Source organism: Danio rerio, chromosome 3 (genome assembly GCF_052040795.2).
Source record: "Danio rerio strain M-AB ecotype USA chromosome 3, GRCz13ab, whole genome shotgun sequence".
NCBI classification, from domain to species: Eukaryota; Metazoa; Chordata; class Actinopteri; order Cypriniformes; family Danionidae; genus Danio; species Danio rerio.
Window position 1 is genome coordinate 10,523,952 of NC_141023.1, and position 23,056 is coordinate 10,547,007.

A 23,056-nucleotide genomic window follows, 5' to 3' on the forward strand; every position below is an offset into this window, starting at 1 on the left:
CATAGATTTTATTAAGAAAATAACAGTGTTTATGCGTTTTATAAAGGCTAAAAAACAGCTTTGAAATGTTTAGGGCCGTGTCCACAAGATCCTTTCAGAGGTGCATCTAGCTCTGCGACCTCAAACTACTCCAGAAACTGGAGGCTTTCAGCGGTGCTTCTGACTGAGCCCAGCCCAGTTTGATAACTTGTTGGTGTGAGCTGGAGGATTTCCCCTGGGACATCATCAACAGGTTCTACGTCACAATCACGCCCAACCACAAGTGCAAGCTCCTGATTGGTTAACGAAGATTAACCAATTCAGATTTTCGAACTCCAGCGATTCGCGCAAAGCGCTAAATTTCACACGCATCGCCCCGCAGGATGTCTATTCGCGCATTTGCATTGACCTAACATGTAAATCACTCGCGCTTGACGCGTGTTCCGCGTCTGGTGTGAACGCAGCATTAGAAGTATGAATATTTGTTGGGTGCATATTCAAGAAGTAAATTCATACGGCTGTGTGAGAACATCAAAGTAAATGACGATTGAGAACGCTAGTATTTAAACTGGTTTATTGATTTTCCTACTCAGATTCTTCCAGATTTACAGGTTTTAGATAATTAGACAATGAATTGTGGACAAATATTAACTTTTAGATAAAACGATGATGCATTTTATTCCATCCCACAACATAAACCAGTAAAAAGCTGTATTTCTCAAAACAAAAAAGCACATTACAAACGAATCACAGTAAAATGAATGATCCAGCACAAGCCCAGTGAATGCACAAACACCAGATTAAAACCATGCACATCCACCCTAACGTCCAAGATGTCATAAGACGGGGGTGTTTACGTCCAATCCTGAGGTACCAGAGGAAAAAAAATGAAAACACTTGGAGAAATCTAACTAAAATATGAACGGGCTGGTCTTGGAAACATGTTCCTAGCGGGACGAGTTGGAACTGGAGCGCGAGCGGTGACGCCTGCGGCCTGGAGACCTGGAGCGAGAGCGCCTTCTCACCGGGGAGCGTCGCCGTGGAGACCGAGACCTGCGAAGAGGACGTCCTGTCAGCTTTGGCGAAGATAAATCACAGACATGCATGCGCTAATTACCTGATAAGACACATGAAAGGCCGAGAGTCTGTGCTCTCTCTGAAGGAGGAGGATAAATAAACAGAAACGCAAGGTCACTGACTGGACATTTGCCAGCAGGTGTAAACTAGAATGAACTTTAGGTCAGCAAGGATGCCGCATTGACTGGTTCTAACGATCCTCGCAGAAACTGAGGAGTTAGCAAGGACAGTCCAATAATTGAGCTGCAAATACTTGAACTTCTCTTAATGTCATTTTGCTGGTGAGTGAAATAATGATGAGTGTTAGAGCTGCGGTAATGGTCAAGAAATTGTTTCTGCATTGATTTTGAGATTTGCTATTCTCTTTTGAATGAATTCTGAGCTTGGTTTTAAACAGTAAATTGCACTGCATGCTATACAGATAGCTGTTCTCTGCTTGCCTCCTAATCCCTACAAATACCACTCAAATCTAAAATAATCATTGATTTCAAGAGTTCACACTCAGCTGATGCTTGAATAAATAAAAGTGTATTTGGCATGGTGTCCCAGGAGAGAGCCCCGAGCTCTGAAGATCCATGAGCCCGTGGCTCCCTCAGTTTAGACAGAAGGGAAAGAGAGGAAAGAGGGGCTCAGGTAAGTCTCGAGAACCCCTGCTATTGGATTAGAAAGGAGTCAGGGTGGAAGGGGGGTTTTTGTAGAAAAACCTAGATGACTTGAGGTAAGACAGACAGACTATTTATATGCATTTGAATGAGCCTGATTGGTTGGTTAGTGATTGATGATGCGAGACCAGCCATGGTGAATCATGAGCAGATAATCCTCTTGAAATTTGGTTATAAAATTTCACAAAGTTCATTTTAACAAAGCAAATTACAAGAGTGCTATCTGCTGTTAATAACCAGCTTAAAGCGCTGTTTGCTGTTAAAAACTAGCCTAGAGCACCGTCTGCTGTTAATAACTAGCCTAGAGCACCGTCTGCTGTTAATAACTAGCCTAGAGCACCGTCTCCTGTTAATAACAAACCTAGAGCGCCGACTGCTGTTAATAACTAGCCTAGAGCACCATCTGCTGTTAAAAACTACACTAGAGTGCCATCAGCTTTTAAAAACTTGCTTAGAACTTTGTCCACTGTTTAAAGCTAGTAACACCAGCTGTTTAATGACTAGCATAGAGCACCCTATGCTGTTAAAAACTAGCCTAGAGCACCATCTGCTGTTTTTAACTAACCAAGAGCACCATCTGCTGTTAAAAACTACCCTAGTGTCATCAGCTGTTAAAAACTTGCTTAGAGCTCCGTCCACTGTTAAAAGCTAGTAACATCAGCTGTTTAAAAACTAGCATAGTGCACCCTATGTTGTTAAAAACTAGCACCGAGCATCATCTGCTGTTTTTAACTAACCAAGAGTGCCATCTGCTGTTAAAAACTAAGCTAAGAATTGTTTAAAGAGAATATATCGAAAATAGAATTAATACAATAAATTTTGAATGCTTTTTTTGAACAATCATGCCACAACTCTAATAAATATTAAACATGCAAACTATAAATCACAGTTATAACTCTTTTGAGCATGCAGTGAAACTGGTTTATTGTAACGGAAAAATGGGGTAAAATAATTAAACACTATTTTTCTAAAAAAAAAAAAAAGGAAGCTCAATGGTCAAATGCCAACTTTTGTGTATGTCATATATACAGTTGAGGTCAGAATTATTAGCCCCCCTGTTTATTTTTCTCCACAACTTCTGTTTAATGGAGAGAAGATTTTTCTTCAACACATCTCTAAACATAATAGTTTTAATAACTCATTTCTAAGGCTTAACTAGGTTAACTAGGCAGGTTAGGGTAATTAGGCAAGTTATTGTATAACGATGGTTTGTTCTATAGACTATCGGAAAAAAACATAGCTTATAGGGACTAATAATTTTGACCTTAAAATGGTTCTTAAAAAATTAAAAACTGCTTTTATTCTAGACGAAACAAAACAAATAAGACTTTCTCCAGAAGAAAAAAAATGTATCAGACATACTGTGAAAATTTCCTTGCTCTGTTAAACATCATTTGGGAAATACGTGTGTGTATATCTTAATATAAATATATATTTTTTGAGCTTAATATTTGTGAAAATCTTTAAGAACAGCAGCAGCAGGCATAAGATGCATTTAAAAGGCCAACCTTCTTCTCATGCGAGGCGGTGTGCGGCGCCACATGGGTGGAGGCGGCGGCATTCTGCGTGGAGGTGACAGTCTCCTCGGAGCAGGACGTATCCTCTGGGCCAGAATAGCAGTTGCTGTGATTTCCTGACCGTCAATCTGACCTGAGAAAAGAGACAGAGTAAAAAAAACTCCTCCCAACCAGCTGATACATTAACATTCAAATATTCATTATTATTTTTTTATACAAAATAATTAATTTTTAATTTTAATTTTTTTCCCAATTTTAATTTTAAAAAATATATAAAATACAATTGTGAGAAACTATTTCTAATCAGCTGTTACATAGATATTTTAACAGTATTTCTTTTTTATTTGATGTTTTTACTTTTTGTGCTTTCTAAAAATATATAAAATTAAATTAACTATTTTTGTAATTGTCCTGTGAGCATTTGTAGTAATTTAGTGCTGTGGAAATATTAATGAGATCCAAAACAAAAGTTTGTTTTGACATGATATATGCGTGTTCTGTAAATATTTATTATGTACATATAAATACACACACGCATGCTTCTATTTCAGACTCTATTTATTTATATAAAAAATTTGTATATTTTTGTTTTTATGTATGCATTTATTAGATATACATAAACATATATAGTACACACACATCAATAAAAACATGCGTGTTAAAATAAATAATTTTAAGTTTAAGAAAATACTGACTGCTGATTGTTTTATTAATGTATTGCATAAAAATGCGACAATCTTACAAATATATTTTAATAGCTGATGCAATAAGGTTTTGGTTATTAACATATAATCTAACAATCTTCACCTTTATTAAGTATACTATTTAAATGGCTACACTTTTTCAAATTTCCTTTTCTCCCCATTTTATAATTTATTGGCAAGAAAGTAAAGCCAAATTTTTTCCACCTCTTCAAAAGTATTAATTTGTTCTCAGAATTAACTAATACATTTCTGAAATCAGATGTCATTTTTTGTTAGTGTTACCATTTTAGTTTAAGTATGATTCAATATTAGTTCCCGTCCTCCACACATACCTCCATCCATGTGTTTGAGGGCTTTCTGGGCGTCCTCTGGAGACTCGTACTCCACATAAGCGTAACCCTTCGATACATTAGGGTGCAGACGATCTGATGGCATATCAATCATCTTGATCTTGCCATATGTGGCGAAGATCTCTTGAATATGATCCTACAGAAAATCAAGCACAGCAGACAATCAGCAAACAACAGCAGCAGAAAGCTTCAAGAATATATATATCAAGTGTGCTTTAAAAATACTTGATGCATGTGTTAATGCTCCATTTTAACTTGCTCTTTTTGTACGTCTTGGTATTTAAAATTAAATGAATCAACATTTTTCTGTATAAATGTATAAAACATTAATTAGCATATTTCACACTCCAGTAATACCCCTGAACAATTCTCAAAAAATGCTAATTAAATATGCAAACTAAATATCTAATAATAATAATTTTATCTATAACTAAATATGCATTCATTTCAAATATATACATATACAATAGATAATGGCAGTTTCAATAGGTTTTTTGCCTTAGTTAAACAGATTTTACATTTCTCTTTTCAGCCCTAAATAATAAATAAGTAAATACTGCCAACATTTAGAATAAAACAATCGGGCAAATGAGGTGTCAGCAAAACCCTCAGTAAAAACTCTTAAAAAGTGTTGTGTATGGAAGTGCTGCTGTAGTGGAGGGTATGAGTGACTCATTTAAAGAAAACAGCCATTAAACAGACCATGCAATTAAACTATACAAATGCAGACAGATAAAGAACAAGTAAACGTTCTGTTTTTCTACTGGTCTAAATTCTCAAATAGTCCAAATTAGGGGTGCATAATTTGTTTTGTCTATGCCATCTTGCTGTAAGAAATACATTTTAATAACTTATTTTTGCTGTGATAAAGATTTATGAAATTTCAATGATTAATTTAAGTGACTAAATAAAAGTAAAAAATGCTGCTTTTGTGAGGAAATGCTCTTTAAAAGCTAGCCTAATGCGCCATCTGCTGTTAAAAATTAGGCTAGAGCATCATCTGCCATTAAAAACTAGAATAGGTTCTGTTAAAAACTAGTCTAGAGCACCATCTGCCGTTTAAAACTAGCCTAGATAGTCATCTGTTGTTAAAAATAGCCTAGCTGCTGTTAAAAACTAGCCTAGAGCATCATCTGCCATTAAAAACTAGAAAAGCTTCTGTTAAAAACTAGTCTAGAGCACCATCTGCCGTTTAAAACTAGCTTAAATCGTCATCTGTTGTAAAAAAAAAAATAGCCTAGTTGCAGTTAAAAACTAGCCTAGAGCATCATCTGCAATTAAAAACTAGCCTAGCTGCTGTTAAAAACTAGCCTATAGCATCACCTGCCATTAAAAACTAGCCTAGCTAATGTTAAAAACTAGCCTAAGACGGCATCTGCAATTAAAAACTAGCCTAAACCGTCATCTGCCATTAAAAACTAGCCTATCTGCTGTTAAAAATTAGCCTAGCTGCTGTTAAAAACTAGCCTAGAGCATCATCTGCCATTAAAACTAGCCTAGAGCATCATCTGCAATTATAACTAGCCTAGCTGCTGTTAAAAACTAGCCTAGCTGCTGTTAAAAACTAGCCTAGATCGTCATCTGTTGTAAACAAAAATAGCCTAGTTGCTGTTAAAAACTAGCCTAGAGCGTCATCTGCAATTAAAAACTAGCCTAGCTGCTGTTAAAAACTAGCCTATAGCATCATCTGCCATTAAAAACTAGCCTAGCTGCTGTTAAAAACTAGCCTAGAGTGCCATCTGCAATTAAAAACTAGCCTAAACCGTCATCTGCCATTAAAAACTAGCCTATCTGCTGTTAAAAACTAGCCTAGAGCATCATCTGCCATTAAAACTAGCCTAGAGCATCATCTGCCATTAAAACTAGCCTAGCTGCTGTTAAAAACTTGTCCAGAGCACCATCTGCTGTTAAAAACTAGCCAAGCTGCTGTTAAAAAAACAGTCAGAAACTCAGAAATATACTGCTTTTGTCATCTAACACACTGATCTTGAACCATACCTTAGTGACGTTCCTGGTGAGTCTTCCCAGATAAAGTTTGGTGGGTTTAGGGCTTGGGCTCCTCCGCTTCCTCTCTTTCTCATCAGTCCGTTTTTGAGATTTGGACCTGGTTGGCAAAAAAAAAAAAGAAAATTCAGCAACGTTCTACGTTTCATCATTACCAATGGGCTCTTTGCACAGCTAGAGTTTTAAAGCCGATGACAACCTTCCGGTGAAAGCTTAATGTGACTATTTTCAATTCAACAAGGTTGTTTTTACACATGGATGTTGTAATGTAACAATACATTCAGGTAAATAGACTCAAGCATTCATTTCAATATTCAAGCGTAAAATGAGATGTAATGTATTTTTTATTTAATGCCATGTCAGCAACCAAGGCTATTTTCAAAAATAAATATAAAATTAAAAATCAACAAACAAATGACAACATAAATTAAATACGATTTTTAGTGTTAATACATAAGAATTCTGAAAATCTTTGCTGGTGTCACTTTGCTAAAAATGTCCTTCAGAGAGTTCAAAACGAGATGAAAGACTGTGTAACCACTAGCGCCGTCAGTAGCAGCAGGCTAGCACAGAAACTCCATTGAAAATACTGTGGTAAATAAACTGTCTTATTATAAATACTTGGCGGGGGTAAATGGAACTTAATGCAGTTCTTCTTGTCCGATCTGAGACCCACTTCATATCGTATAGGCAGTAAAGATCACTGGTTTTTAAAGAAATCAGATCTGAAACATGATATTTTTTTCATTGAAAGACAGTTCACCGGAAGCTGCCGGGGTGCCACACTGATAATTAAAAGTCTGTGTGCATATAGCCCATTGTTTAAGATCACTAAAACCTACTTTGACCGTGAGCGGCGGCGGTTGTCATGGCGACGGCGGCTCGGGCTGGGAGACCCCGATGACCCAGATGAACTAGAGGAGCGGGAGGAGCTAGAAGAGCCAGAGCGACTGGAGCCAGAAGAAGAGCTGGAGCCGCTGGAGGAGCCGGAGCTGGAGCCAGAACTGCTGCTGGAGCTGGAGCTCGACCTGGAACACATCAGACGCGATTCATTATTTAAAGTCAAAGCATCCATACAAATGTCACAGCTGAAATACACAGATACATTTGACCCGTTGTACTGATGGATATTTTAAAAACACTAACTGCGTCCCAAATGGCACACTATGCACTTACACACTCAACAGCAGAGTTTATGTAGTGTCGTCCCAAATGGAACTAATGTTTTTTTTTACTAAGTGGAAATTAAAACATTTTCCCTGATGACGTTTAACGGTTGCCAAATTAGCTAAATAAATTACCTAGTGAAACTACCAAACACCTGCCATGAGTATAACCCTTCACCATCAGGAGGCGCTATAATCACTCTCGTAGGAGAACTTTGCTTTCACAATCCAAAATAAATACAGTAATCCAACATCAGTGACCGAAAGCTTCGCCCCTTCCGCTACCGAGCAAAGCAGCAGCTGTTGAGTGTGTGAAGTGTCCAACAGTCCACAACTCATTTAATGGTTAAACAAGTCATCATCCAGGTATTTAAAGTGCACTTATTCTTCTTAAGAGTTTTAGTATGAATGCACTACATACACCATTTAAATTACAAAATGGCATAGAATAGTGCATTAGTTTGTGATTTGGGATGCACCTACTGTTTGTAAAGCTCTTCAAATTTTACAAATCATTAATTGTAACTTTAGTGTGGGCCAAGAAAAAAAAAGTTAGTTAGGTTCCTCGGGGTCCTCCTGACCCCAAACATTTACAGACCAATTACATAGGGAAATATAAAATTTTATATGACCAACTATATATACATTTTCTAGTATTTATTTTTAATCCAGTATTGCATTTTAATTAACCATTTATTTTTGAATATTTTTCATAACTAAGGCAGTTTTGTAGATGTTTATGCCAATTTCTATAAAATGGTTCTCTGTTGCAGTCACACATGCGTGTTTATGCATGCATACATAAGAGATAAAAATTGTTTATGTCCCAATTTTTTATTTGTGCTTTAGACCCCGGCCTTTGCAGAGATGTAAAATTTTCCAGATTGATAGTATTTAAAATGTATTTTAGACAAATATCCTTTTTTTCTCTTCACTTTACCCATTTATTTTCAATGTGGAGTCAATCTGATCCCAAGAATCCTAAACAGCGATTTTTTTACACACCTTTAAAACAAAAGAATCAAGTCCAGTTACTTTGTGTGTTTTAAGATTAGTTTTAAGATTACTTTTTAGAAAAAGTTTCATCCCCTTTAGATGTAGGGAACACACGATTCAGCGCAACAAATAAACCTGCTGATTTTTTCACCCATTCATCAGAATATTATCTTTTGTGTTCAAGAGAAGAAAAAAACCACTTGACTGTGAATAAAAACAGTAAGAAAATGTTTATTTTGGGTGAGCTATCCCTTTAACTTTCCTCTGAAATGTTTTTTTTACCTGATCTTGTTTCTGTTTTCATGAATATGTGCATTTTCAAACAACACATTTAATGATTTAATGAAAGCAGTATTTAATAGTCCCTTGTATGTCTGGTAAATCATGGTAAACACACCAAGCAAACCAAACATTTAAAAAAAAAAATCAATCAATAAAACAGTACATTACACAAACACTAAATAATTAATAGTATTACATGAGTTATTGACTTCAAACTATTTACATATACTCTGTATACTACACTTTGATGGATGTTTTAAATGCATTTCTAGAGCATAATACACAATATTCCATTGTTCCCAAATGATTTTACTGGGTAATTCAACATATAATAATTTAAAAGCATTTGCAATTTCAGTCATGATACTTGTTTAATTAAACTGCAATTTGTTAAAGGGATAGTTCACCCAAAAAATGCATCCGTTTAATTGTCATTACTTACTCACCCTTTACTTGTTCTAAACTTTGAGTTCCTATCATATGGTGAGCACAAAAGAAGGTATTTTTGAGAAAGCTAGAAACCTAAAAGCATTGATTTCATAGTAGAAAAAACTAATATGGTAGTCCCAGGTTACAGGTTTGCAACATTCTCCAAACTATATTCTTTTGTGTTCGACAGAACAAACTCAAAGGTTTGGAACCACATGAGGGAAAGTAAATAGGGAGTAAATGTTCATTTTTTTGGTGAACAATCTCTTTAAATGGTCTTTTTGCAGTGTACTATTCACTGTGATAAGTCAACATCTACATTGATTAAGTGTGAAATAAAAAAAGAAGAACTGAAACAACTTAAACCAAATGAAGTCATCGCAGTTTGACAGCTACCATTTCTGGTCACAAAGTTCTTTTTGAACAATGAGTAAATTCATTTTAGGTCACACTTCACAAGGTTTCATTAGTTAATTTATTTACTAACATTAACTATGTGTTAACTCTACTTGCACAGCATTTATGAATCATAGTTTAACATTTACTAATGCCTTATAAAATCCAAATCCATGCTTGTTAAGATTAGTTAATGCACTGTGACTGAACTGAATTATCAATAACTAACCTTAGCCAACAAGAACAAATACTGTAGTAAATGTACTGTTCACTGTTTGTTCATGTTAATAAATGCATTAACTAACATTAACCTATTGTAAAGAGTTACCTCATTTAATGCAAAAGTAACATATATAGCCTATTTAGTTCATTATTATTACCTATATAGTGACAAATTATCATGAAAGCAACTGTTAAATTTTTACAAATTATTTTATCCCAAACTTAAGCACTTTTCGAATCTTGAAAAATGCAAGCCTTTTCAAGGATTTCCAGCACCTGTAAGAACCCTGATTGAATGTGGTTCTGCATTGCACAGCTTAATCCTTTCCTAAAACTAGATTTCCATAATACTGCCTGTGATTTATTTCGTATAGAAACTGGAAAGTGACTGAGGGTTGTTCCACCAGTACCTGCTGCTACTGCTGCCAGTGGAGTTGCTGCGGCGCTTGCGGATCTTATCTCTGCCTCTCTCCTTCTCGGCTCCCTCCTTCGCAGGAGCTTTCTCCTTCCCTCGTTCCCTGGGCTTGTCCTCTGATCGCTCCCTGCGCTTGGTTGGTGATGGGGCCCTGTGCCAATAGAACAAGCAATGGAGGTTTAGTTTGGAAAAAAACAACAAACATTGTTAAAACAGTCTTGATCTTAGGCCTGCTTGATAAATCGATTTTAAACCGAAGCATTGTCAGTCCATAGTGATTGTCATGAAATATGAAAAATGTAAAGAAATCTAAACGTAAAGGTTTTATATAGCTATATATAAGATTCTAAACAATTTTATTAAATTGAATTTAAAATGGTGTAGTTGTTTTCTTAATTTGTTACGAGAACTGACAACTTTATTGGAAAAAAATGTTTTAAATAAACAGAAGCATAGTATAGCGTACTTTGATTATGCTTGGTCTTTTTTTTGGTGCTGTTAAATTCCCACATCAAACCTGCAGCTCTTTAAAGAAATTAAAGCAAATGGCATTTCAAAATACAAATCAGTTTTGATCAGATAAATCGCAATTCGATTTTAGATTTCTAAAGCAAATAACAGCATCAGCTGCTTTTCTGCATAAATCGCTGAAATTTATAGCTGGAGGGAAATAAGCCTGCTTATTAAAAACACAGTGCAGGGGACAAAATGCATTGTAGACCAACACATTTCAGGTAGAGTTCTTAATATTAGATGTTGTATCGGTTTTTAGAGTGTAACAGTTCATATATTCATACTGAACTAGCCTATAAGGCTGTAGTAAAAACCTCAATTTTACAATACCACACTTTTTGAAAGCCAGACGCAAAGAAACAAAAGCAAACCATGGCAACCACAGTGTTCACCTTTGTCCTACACTATTTGCATTTTACATTTCATTGTTATGCTCTGCTGTTTACAGTTAATGAGATCTGTCAGCACAATTGCAGTCTAATAAAGTACAAGCCATTTCAATTACAGTTATATTAAAATCACAAAATAAAAAATACATTGAAACCAATATTGTTTAAAAAGGTAAACTAAATAATTTTTATTAAAAAAAAACATGCTCCTTTCAGCTATAATTAACAGCTACTATGCTGCAGTGCAGTAGTTTCTTTTTACATGTTTGCATTTCTTCTTAATGTACCAACATTTTGAATTAACCATAATTTAATACATTTATATTTAATATTTTATTGGTTAATTAAATGGTGATCGGCAAGTATAGTCCAACCTTGCTATCAGAACCTGTAAAATAAAATTTGACCTCTACTTATACTCTCTAAAATTATGGAAATTTTGCAATCACAATAAGGTTTTTAGGGATATTAATTACAATATAATACCCACAGATCACTTCCTTATCACAATAATTGCTGACTCGGATTCAAACTATTTCTCACATTTTGGTCATTCAAATTGTACTCTCAGTTGTTTAATGTTGTGTATCAGTTGGTATCTAGCATCAAAACAGTAAAAATTTTATGCATTTTCATACAACACAGTAAATAAGCAACTAGGGTTTTATCCATTTGCCCATATAAGCAACATTTAAATTATACTTAAAAACCGAGTATGATGATCTATTATATATATTAGGTAATACATATTTCAATAAGTGGGGAGTCTACATGGATTATATAATTTGACACATTGAAGTTCAACTTTGTATTTAATATAATTTCATACATTTTTATACATATCAGTTTAATTTAATGTGTGATATGAACATTAGATATAGCTGAAAGTAACAGCTTAGATTAAAACAATTAACATAACTTAAAGCATTTTAATACAAATTGTTAGTGGAAAAGTGTGAATAACGTTAATTGTAAATAAACGTGGTGGCCAACAAATGCACTGCACTGAAATTCCCACTTTAAAGAGAAATTATAGATCATTTAGACATAAGCATAAGTTTACATGAGCAAGTTAAACCTTTAAAACTGCGATGACTTGATTTATGATTAAAAATATGCAATGTTTGTTGACTTTTAGTGTAACGCTAGCTTGTTGAGCTAATGCTAACACCGCCGAGATAAAACACGATAGTACAAAATGCCGACCCTTTTTACTAAAAACGCGACGTAAACATCTCTGCATAAACGCAGCTACAAATATGAAAACAAAACTGTCCGCACAACATAAACTTTAATCAGACAAACAGTCAAACTTACATGATGAATGAAGAGCGCGCGACACACTATCGCTGAGCTCGACAACCGTCGCGTCCTAATGACGTTTCCGTGAGGACGCAGGCGTGACGGCACTGATCCTGCGACGGTCCAACGGAGGCGGGGTGTGTTTTAATGCAATGGTCGTAAAGTAAAACAATAATGTACGCTTTTCAACAACACGTACTGTTGTTGTGTTGAAATCATCAGATCAGCGCGTTATGAATATAAAGACGAGCATTGTCATGTGACTTTATGATGGACCGTATCGTCGCTTTAAACGAAAACAGCAGAAGAGCAAAGTCGCAATAGGTGAGAGATGCTTAATTCTATTGTGCTCTTCTTAGTGCACTAGATCGATAGGGTGAATCTGAACTTGTTTCCCTATTAAAAACATTTCACTAGTAGAGTTTTTAAAATTACAACTGGTTTAACAAAAATAAAATCTGCCACCGGTGTGAAGTGGTTAGCTGCTCATGCTGGTGTGAATTGCTTATTAGACTGGCAGACTAGCTGGACACCAGTTTAAAACATCTGTTTTGGAGTAAAGCTTACTTAAGAGTATTTTTCTTTAAAAATAATTGGCAATATGTACTATCAAGAACGTCGTTTAGTTTATGAAAAGCGGACAAAGGAAATTGTATGAAACTTAGCTGGGACATTGTACCAGAAACATGCATCATCTGTCCCTGAAATAAAAAATACTGGAAATGAAAAGTATTTCATCCCACAAATGTCTGAAATAGACTGATGGATGATTTATGTGAGTTGTTTTGTAAAGGAATGTGTCATTCATTTGGTTCTCAGATTGTTTTTCTTTATTAAAAACACTTTACTAATGTACAAACCCTGCCATTGTCCTTGTCCTCAGCCCAATTGAACCTACAGCTTTAATAGTTTTGTAATGTTAAAACCGTTATTCAGGAAGAAAAAACTTCAGAAAAAGCAAGTTTAAGTTGTTATCATTCACATCAATTGATTAAAAACATGAAATTATAAATAAATTCTACTCTACAAATATATAATCAAAATAAACTTACAATTGGACCCTATGTTTCCGTCAGTCTTGTCACATTTGCATTAAATTTAAAACATAATGCGTGCAATACACATTTTAGGTTGATTTGGAGGGGACATTATTTGCTGGTGAAGAAGCTGACAATGATCAAGGATGCATTCTATCATTGAATTGTAGGATTTTATTGAGGACGTGAAGCTTAAGTCAGGCCCTTTCACATTTTTATAAGTGTAAATGTAAGTTTCTGCTAGAATGTCCCAACTAAATGTAAACGTAACAGCAATTTTTAGACTTTTTATTATTTATTTTACTAGTCTCTTATTATCAAAAATAGCAGGATATCGTTTAAAGGAAATTTTCAACATTATAATTCATTCATTTATTTTCTTTTCGGCTTGGTCCCTTTATTAATCTTGGGTCACCACAGCAGAATGAACCGCCAACTTATCCAGCACATTTTTTTTTTACGCAGCGGATGCCTTTCCAGCTGCAACCCATAACTGGGAAACATCCATACACACTCATACACTACGGATCATTTAGCTTATCCAATTCACCTGCACCACATGTCTTTAAACTTGTGGGGGAAACCGGAGCACCCGGAGGAAACCCACACGAACATAAGGAGAACATGCAAACTCCACACAGAAATGTCAACTGACCCAGCCGAGGCTCGAACCAGCCGAGGCTCGAACCAGAGGCTCGAACCACTTTTGACAGAACTTTTGTCTAAGCAAAGTCAGACCTTACTGTCCTAATAAAATAATTCAAAGTCAAGAGTCAAGACATGATGATCATATTTTATTGTGGTAAAATAAGCGTAATCTAGAGACCTTTGCCTTTCATATAAGCCACTTTTGATACCAAATGATCAACTGCTGTAGAAGTCAAGTTATTGTTTGTTTTTCCTAAAACATGGATAGGCGACAAGACTTTTGGCAGGCAGTGAACCAGGGGTGCTCAATCCTGTTCCTGGAGAGCCACCTTCCTGCAGATTTCAGTTGCTAACCCAAATCAAACACACCTGAACCAATTAATTAGGACCTGAACTCCACGTGACAATTACAGGCAGGTGTGTTTGATATGGGTAGCAACTGAAATCTGCAGGAAGGTAGATCTCCAGAAACAGGATTGAGCAGCACGCCTGCAGTGAACAATTTACGCTATGAATAACCCACTAACAAAGTCTATTAGCCCAATAAACTTGTCATTAGAGGATTATTAATGGTTAGTAAGGTAGTACCTGGGTTTAGCTATTGGGTGGGATTAAGGATGTAGAATAAGCTCATACTTTATGACAGTTAACATCTTAACAAAAGGCAGGTAATGAGTAGGCCCACACGGAATCTGTGCGCGCAAAATTCCGCAAATTTTCTGCAGATTTTCCACAGATTTTCCCCAAAATTCCGCAGATTTTCCACAGATTTTCCCCAGAATTCTGCAGATTTAAAGCGCATCATTAATTCTGTTTATTTACTTGAGTAAATGTGTAAATCTGAATTTGTTCAGTTTTTATTCAGTAATTTATTACTTTTATATATTAAGGTTTTAGTTATGATACTCCTCTGGATACTCCCAAAATAATTCCACAGAAATCCGCAGATTTTTACCAAAATTAGCAAAAAATAGCAAAAAATGTCCGCAGATTTCGTCTGGCCCTAGTAATGAGCCAGTAGTTAATAGTGTGACTTAAACTAAAGTGTTACCTACAGTAGTTCCAGGTTTTCAGCATTTGCATATATATTATTTTGTGTTCAACAGGATAAAGACACTTAAGAACAAGTAAAAGATGAGTAAATGATAACCGAGCTATCTTTAAATCAACATAGGTGGAAGATCTATTTCATCCTGAACATTTTTGCTTTATTTCAGGATCCGCCAGCCTGTTTTTTTCGCTCTCATTACTTGTTCTCCATCATGGGCCGACTAGACGACGCCGCCAAGCGCAAGGTAGTGGAGCTGCGGGAAGCTGGTTTAAGTTTCCGTAAAATCAAAGCCGTGCTGGAGCTGGAGAACATCAAGGTGTCGGCGCAGGCCATCTACCTGTTCCTGAAGGAGTTTCAAGGCAGAGCCCACAAGGAGGATGGAGCAGCTGGAAACAGCAGTCACATGGTGCCGGTTTCGATGCCGAGCGGCTCTGAGACGCGGACGGGCAGCTGGAGCGACCAGCAGCTCAGAAACCTCCTCAGAGAAGCTTCTAGAGTCGCTGCTTCTCAGCTGGCTGGATCCTCAGCCAATCCAAGAGCGGGACAGCCATCTGGGACGGGTCCAGCGGGTCCACAGGGTGCGGATAAAGACGAGGACATCAGGATTGTCAGTGTCACTTCTTTGGCACAAGGCACGCAGCATGCTGGCGTTCAAGGGCAGCGTTCGGGAGTGGGAACGGCAGCTATGAGTGCTGCCGCCGCTGCTGCTTTTATACGAAAACGCCACACGCCCTCTCCTGCCAACCCTATGCTGGTGGCACGCAAACGGCTCCTGGATAAAGCTTTACTCCATAGAGCGAGGGTGGGTGTATTGCACATCTACACTTTTTACTTTTATTATTAAACTTATACTGCAGTCAACATTTGAAGTGGATCAAAAAGGTTTTTTAAAATTGGGGTACATGCACAGCCTCTTTAAATTTTCAGCCAGCCAGTCCAAGTGCTTCCGGTGAACTCAGCCACGACATTACAAAACTCTCAATGTTTAAGATTTAATTAAAAATGAATGATCGTCACTTCCTGATTGATATACGATATGAAGTGGGTCTCAGAGCGGATGTAAAGCACTGCATTAATTTCCATTTTTACACAATATGTCTATGTATTTTTAGTGGAGTTTCTGCACTCGCTTGCTGCTACTGATGGTGCCTGCGTTTACACGTCTTTCATCTCATTTTATGCTTGAACAACTAAATGAATGCTTAAGTCTATTTAACTTATTATATATTAACTACACTACAACATTGATGATGTAAAAGGAACCTTATGAAATTGAAAATAGTCACATACACACTTACATTTCACCAGAAGTTTATCGCTGGCTGAAAAACAATGAGTGTTTGTTCAATTGAAGATAAAAAGGTTCTGTCTAATACTTCATGTTTTTGTTCTTAATTACTTTTTTTCCAGCTTTCCGGCTGAGCCTAGAAGAGACTTAAGCATTACAAACCCCATGCTAACTATCCCCAAACATTGAATGATATATTACAAACTGACTTTTTTTATCACCGTTAAGCACATTTCTCTTCTGATTGTAAAAACAAGTTCATAACTAATTATTAGTGCTGGGCAAACTCTAATCGTGATTAATCGCATCCAAAATTAAATTTTGTTTTGAAATAATATGAGTTTGTGTATTTTATATATATATATATATATATATATATATATATATATATATATATATATATATATATATATATATATATATGTATAATATATATATAATATATATATATATATATATATATATGTATATATATATATATATATATATGTATAATATATATGTTTTATATATACATATTTTATTTATATATATATATATATATATATATATATATATATATATATATATATATATATATATATATATATATATATACACACACACACACACACACACACACACACAATACACACTTATATATTATGTCAAATTAAACTTTTATTGTATTTTATTTATGCCCAGCACTAGTAATTATTTAAATTGTTGTTGTTTTTTATTCTGCCTAAAAATGTTTAACTGATCATTGTCAAATCATAAAATGAACATTTAATACTATAATAATACATTTTATAATCTAAAAAAAAAAGAAAAAGTAACGTGCATATTATAGGAACATGTGCTTCAATTTCACTCAAATGAATAAATCAATTCTTTATTATTTTTTTGTGAACATCCCACAGTAATACACCAAAATAAACGGGCTTGTGTGTTTTTTGAAGGTAAGAGACAGCAGCCCTCAGGGCGGCCAGCAGGTGTCGGTGTCGGTGAGACGAGATCAGTCCTGTTTCTCTACCTCTGATGGGAGAAAGCTAGTGTTACCGCAGTCAGCTTCATACGACCTCACTACACCCAGACCTCCAAACATGGTGAGTGCTAAAGCATCATCAATATAATAAATACATGAATGTATAATAAATAAATTTTTTATAATTTCTATCCAATAATTATTTGTGGATAAAATCAGAATGAAATGCAATCTACTGCAGTTTTGCTTTAAATTTGGTAAGGTTCATCTGCGCAGATGCAGACATGTTACACGGTTGTGCTTCAGACATCCTTAAATAAAATCTAAAAACAAAATAAATAAATAATTATTTCTCATGTTGACATTACACATTGTACTTAATTGTGTTTATTCTTGTTTTTTTTTTATATTTCTAATTGATTAAATTTACAGTTTGGGAGAATAACCCAAGTAAATGCTGGTTTATACTTTTGCATCAAGTGATCGCTGTGACTAGGGCTGCACGATTTATCGTATTATTATCATGATAACGATACTTGTGGCCCACGATCAATAATTAAATATCGACCAAGCCGTTAATTTAATGGGCAGAGTTTATGGATTGTACCGCATCACAAGCACGCGGTGACTGCGACTAGATTGCAAGTGTGTTTTTTTTGCAATGTTGATCAGGTAGCCAAGGTAACACAACAAACCTCATTAACCACCTTCAAAGCCATCACAAAGTGGCTGTCATCAGTGGGTTATTGAGCTCAGAAAAATTCTGCTTTGCATTTTTCCATGCATTACTAACATCACTAAACCAGACAACATTTGTTTTATCAGTTAATCACATATTCGCGGAGATTCAGCTGTTTTTTTCAGACGCGTTCGCTAGTCATGTAGACAGAAGATACTGTATCCAATTGTGGCCCTGTTCACAGTGGTATTCAGGTTTGTTTTCATCAGTCTGGTGCAACTTCTATCATTTACTAGAAAAGTAGATGCAATTAAAAGTTTCAGATCAATTAAACTCACTTTATTAAAAGACTAGCCTATTTAATGCATTAAATAATGAAATGGATAACTGATTTCCTTTGTTTCCGATTAGACCATGCACTTTATTCTGTTTTACAGTTTTAATATGCATATGTATTTTTTAACATAACATTGGTTTAACAAATGTTTTAGCAGATTGAAAGTAATACAATTTTTAATTTTGATTAAAAACTTTATGCAAAGGATCTGGAATTGATTGATCGCTCAAAAAAAAAAAATTATCTAACACATGCATCGCTCTCATGCCACATTTTCGAGGATAAATTTGCATGGGCGGACATTAGGGATGTAACGGTATCAGAATTTCACAGTACGATAATACCTCGGTATGAATGGCACGGTACGATATTTATTGAATAATTTACAGGAAAAACAAAACTAATGAAAAGACTAAAAAAAAGTGCCAAAAGTGTTTATTTACCTTAGCACTGAACATATCAATAACATACAAATTACCATTAGAAAGAAACCGAAATGCTTCCACACATCCGATTTAAAACCCGCTTTAGGTTCGATCGTTTCCAGCTCTTTTTCTTCCCCGCTACTAGCAACACACTCCATTTCCGCATTACTGGATCTGTAGTGACAACAGACCGCAATGGATGATGGCCACGCCTAGGCTGATGGGAATTGTAGTTCCCGCTACCTCCCGTTCGCTTCATTCGCTTAAGCAAACTTTTCTCAGAAATATAGTTTTATTGAGTCATGCGCCTACGGTAATATTGAAAAAAATTACTATTGCGGTATGACGGTATTTACAATATTGTTACATCCCTAGCGGACATGCAACAACATTAATCATAAGGTAGACACAGGGCTTAATTTGTGCTGGAAGATGCCGGATCACCATCATGACTGAAAAGAGAGTTTGTTGTAAAGTGAGGATAAATCCATATACAAAACAACAATATGCATGATCAAACCTGTATTTTGCAGAGAGCACTACATCAAGGAGCCAGTCCACACAGGAGGTGGATGCACCAACGGGTGGGTGTTCCTGTCCGTGTTCCTCAAAATCCTCCTCGTGTTGGCATCCGCCTTCCTGAGCCATCCACGTCTGCGGCGGCATCCCAAAACACAGCCGCCCCTGCTCGTGTCCAGAACGTGAGCAACCAGCCCTCACCTCCTCCTCCTGCTCCTCCTGCCCAGAGGAACGTCCTGGAGCCTGGAGCCGTGAGCAGCCTGCAGGAGCAGATCCAGCTGCTGGGCAATGAGCTGAGAAGTTTGGGACTGGCGCTGAGGATGATGGTGGACCATCAAGGCCGACTGGAGAGAGAACAAGCGCAGCAAACTCAAGTCCAGAAGCAGATCCTCAGCACCCTTCAGGATCTTGCTTCCAAATTCGACCCTCTGCAGCCCACATCTGCTCCAGCATCCTGTTCGATGGCCTCGTCTGCGGTCTTCAGCCAGGCTCCGACCAATCAGAGTGTGTACGCTCAGTGCAGTCAAGCCCAAACGCGCTACAACGAGATCCACGATTCCGGACTGGAGGGCATCGAGGTGTTTTCTCTGGACCAGCTCAGCCCGACTGCAATGAACGGGTTTCAGTCGTGCCCGACCTCCAGCGGGCCCCCGTTCACCCATGCACAGGGGCGCACGGCAACGTTCACGCAGACGCAAACATTTGCGTCCAGTGCGCTGCCGTTTGCGCAACCGCACACAGACTCCTTCATTGGAATGGATGGAAAAACCGTAGACCTGGCCTCCACCAGTGCGGATGGCTCATTTCAGACCTGTAGTCCGGGGAACCAGACCTCGAGTCTTCCAGTTTCACCGCGCGATTCTGAGCTGAACATTATCAAAGTGGAAAATGTGTGAAGTGTGTGACTGAAGTCTAGAGATGTGGTCACAAAAAAAACAATCGAGAAATTGATTCAAAGATTTTCAAAATCACTATTGTCTCTTGAATTGATTTTGAGCTTACTTTTAAACAGCAGAAGGCGCTCTAGGATTTTTTTATATATAGTAGAGTATTGAAAGGAAAGCATGGGAAGCAAAGAGAGGGGAAGAATCAGCATAGGACCGCAAGGCGGGAATCGAACTCGGGTCGCCATGAGCACCGGAGTACATGTGTTGACACACTAACCACTGCACCACTGGCGCCAACTAGGATAGACTTTAACAGCAGATGGTGTTCTCTGTTGACAACAGTTGACTCCTCTCACCGTTAGTTTGCCATGAGAAAAAGATAGGCAACAAGAAAGCCCTCTAGCCCCTAACTCAAAATACTGAAATTCAAGTCTCAGTAACTTCGGATTCAGTAACTTCACCTGGACTTAAACAGCAGTTGGTGCTCTAGCGTAGTTTAAATAGGCGCTCTAGGCTAGTTTTTAACTGCTGATGCCTCTCTAGGCTAGTTTTTAACTGCAGACAGTGCTCTAGGCTAGATTTTAAAAGCAAATGGTGCCCTCTAGAGTAGTTTTTTTAACAGCAGATGGCGCTCTAGGCTAGTTTTTTACTGCTGATGCCTCTGTAGGCTAGTTTTTAACAGCAGGCAGCGCTCTATGTTAGTTTTTAACAGCAGATAACGCTCTAGTCTAGTTTTTGACAGCAGATGGTGGTCTAGGCTAGATTTTAAAAGCAGGTTGAGCTCTAGGCTAGTTTTTAACAGCAGATGCCATTCTAGGCTAGTTTGTACCAGCAGAAATTGCTCTGGACTAGTTTTTAACAGCAGATAACGCTCTAGTGTAGTTTTTGACAGTAGATGGCGCAGCAGATAACAGCAGATAACGCTCTAGTCTAGTTTTTGACAGTAGATGGCGCAGCAGATAACAGCAGATAACGCTCTAGTCTAGTTTTTGACAGTAGATGGCGCAGCAGATAACAGCAGATAACGCTCTAGTCTAGTTTTTGACAGCAGATGGCGCAGCAGATAACGCTCTAGTCTAGTTTTTGACAGTAGATGGCGCAGCAGATAACGCTCTAGTATAGTTTTTGACAGTAGATGGCGCAGCAGATAACAGCAGATAACGCTCTAGTCTAGTTTTTGACAGTAGATGGCGCAGCAGATAACAGCAGATAACGCTCTAGTCTAGTTTTTGACAGCAGATGGCGCAGCAGATAACGCTCTAGTCTAGTTTTTGACAGTAGATGGCACAGCAGATAACAGCAGATAACGCTCTAGTATAGTTTTTGACTGTAGATGGCGCAGCAGATAACAGCAGATAACGCTCTAGTATAGTTTTTGACAGTAGATGGCGCAGCAGATAACCGCAGATAACGCTCTAGTCTAGTTTTTGACAGTAGATGGCGCAGCAGATAACGCTCTAGTATAGTTTTTGACAGCAGATGGCGCAGCAGATAACGCTCTAGTATAGTTTTTGACAGCAGATGGCGCAGCAGATCGCAGCACATAACACTCTAGTCTAGTTTTTGACAGCAGATGGTGCAGTAGATAACACTCTAGTCTAGTTTTTGCAGATGGCTGACTAGCCTAGAGCCCCACCTGCTGTTAAAAACTAGCTTACAGAGGTATCAGCTGTTAAAAACTAGCCTAGAGCACCTATTAAAACTAGGCTAGAGCACCATCTACTGTTAAAGTCCAGATGAAGTTACTGAATCAGAAGTTACTGAGACTTTAATTTCAGTATGTTGAGTAAGGCACGGGGGGCTTTCTTGTAGCACATCATTTTCTCATAGCAATCTAATGGTAAGAGGAGTGTGGCTAAGAATATTGTGGCTGATGCATCAAACTGATGTCAACAGAGAAGGACCACCACTTCAAATGCAGAAGCACATGGTAAGACTTGATTGAAGGTTACCAAAACTATTTTTGTTTTCAGTGGATTAACGAAATAATTAACTGGTCGCCTAAAGAATAGCAATGTGCACTACTAATCACTGTCTTTAAAGACTAGCTAATCACTGACTAGCTAATCACTGTCTTTAAAGACTAGCCTAGAGCGCCATCTGCTGTTAAAAACTAGCCTAAAGCATTTTGAACATTTCTGAATGGATTTCTTAAATGTTTCTTTCTTTTTGCCACAGCTCTTCTGAAATCTGAATTTCAGTAGCCAAATCCTTTGGCCTACAGTGTATTTTGTTGTATAGAACTCCTGTAGCTTCCTAGAGAAACTTATATGAAGTAAAAAAAAGTTTCCTTTTGTTTTTCATTTTATTTAATTGTAAACTGTAATTTTGCCTTTTTTATAGGAAATAAATATCATAGTAGACATAGTTTTTGCTGTTATCTTTGTATTTTTTTATATTCTGTTTATTTAATTCTGAAACATGAATAAAGCAATAGTTTGATGGATTTTAGTCTTCAGTGATGCCATGGTTTATTTGTATTTATTTATTTATTTTTTATTTTTTTAAATAACTTTTGTTTTAAAAATTAGATAAGTGGTATACACAAATATAAAAAATGCTTAGAAAGAAGCATTAGCTACTGGAAGACGTTGAAATAAAAATTAAACTTTTGTTTAAAGATAATATGTCATACCTTCAAGCTCTACCGTTTTTCCCAGGATTCTCCCGTATTTTACAGTTCTATGCCGCTATCATCCCGTACAAAAGGTATTTTCCCATATTCAGTCTTTCTCTGAAGGGTGGAAATAAACATTAAAGAGCCGATCGTCCCTATACGCAACCCATACCGCCAGACCACCAGGGGCCGCCCCTT

The 23,056-nt window shown here is 36.8% G+C and overlaps 2 protein-coding genes across 8 annotated transcripts; one reads left to right on the forward strand and one right to left on the reverse strand.

The window, feature by feature from the left end:
* Positions 1–534: 534 nt before the first annotated feature.
* On the reverse strand, positions 535–12,643 carry rnps1 (RNA binding protein S1, serine-rich domain). Of its 2 annotated transcripts, none has more exons than NM_199761.3 (7): positions 12,419–12,643; positions 10,195–10,350; positions 7,136–7,321; positions 6,288–6,393; positions 4,272–4,425; positions 3,227–3,368; positions 535–1,032 (listed from the first exon to the last, which is right to left on the reverse strand). In NM_199761.3, coding segments are annotated over exons 1-7 (852 nt in total). In that variant the 5' UTR covers positions 12,421–12,643; the 3' UTR covers positions 535–926. The 2 variants fall into 2 exon arrangements, 1 of the variants encoding a protein (NP_956055.3); XR_015479537.1 differs by having other exon boundaries at positions 537–2,049; positions 2,110–3,368; positions 12,419–12,478.
* On the forward strand, positions 12,510–22,703 carry si:dkey-29p9.3. 6 transcript variants are annotated; one of them, XR_015480419.1, is made up of 6 exons: positions 12,510–12,727; positions 15,306–15,941; positions 17,369–17,515; positions 19,369–21,226; positions 21,364–21,701; positions 21,797–22,703. XR_015480419.1 is itself a non-coding variant. In XM_087243939.1 (4 exons), exons 2-4 carry the CDS (start codon positions 15,351–15,353, stop codon positions 20,248–20,250), a joined length of 1,620 nt encoding a protein of 539 aa, XP_087100065.1. In that variant the 5' UTR covers positions 12,510–12,727; positions 15,306–15,350; the 3' UTR covers positions 20,251–22,703. The 6 variants fall into 6 exon arrangements, 2 of the variants coding, with proteins under 2 accessions (XP_087100065.1, XP_087100066.1); XR_015480420.1 differs by lacking the exon at positions 21,364–21,701 and having other exon boundaries at positions 19,369–21,236; positions 21,812–22,703; XR_015480422.1 differs by lacking the exon at positions 21,364–21,701 and having other exon boundaries at positions 19,369–20,835; positions 22,334–22,703.
* The last annotated feature ends 353 nt before the right edge of the window (positions 22,704–23,056 follow it).

Bases quoted from the DNA above. Each gene is read 5' to 3' on its own strand.
- rnps1 (NM_199761.3), bottom strand. The intron at 7,322-10,194 runs GTACTGGTGGAA...GATGTGTTCCAG, and splicing joins ACTGGCAGCAGTAGCAGCAG to GTCGAGCTCCAGCTCCAGCA. The intron at 3,369-4,271 runs GTATGTGTGGAG...CTCTTTTCTCAG, and splicing joins CCTCAAACACATGGATGGAG to GTCAGATTGACGGTCAGGAA.
- si:dkey-29p9.3 (XM_087243939.1), top strand. From the start codon at position 15,351: ATGGGCCGACTAGACGACGCCGCCAAGCGCAAGGTAGTGGAGCTGCGG. The intron at 15,942-17,368 runs GTGGGTGTATTG...TGTTTTTTGAAG, and splicing joins CTTTACTCCATAGAGCGAGG to GTAAGAGACAGCAGCCCTCA. The intron at 17,516-19,368 runs GTGAGTGCTAAA...TGTATTTTGCAG, and splicing joins CACCCAGACCTCCAAACATG to AGAGCACTACATCAAGGAGC.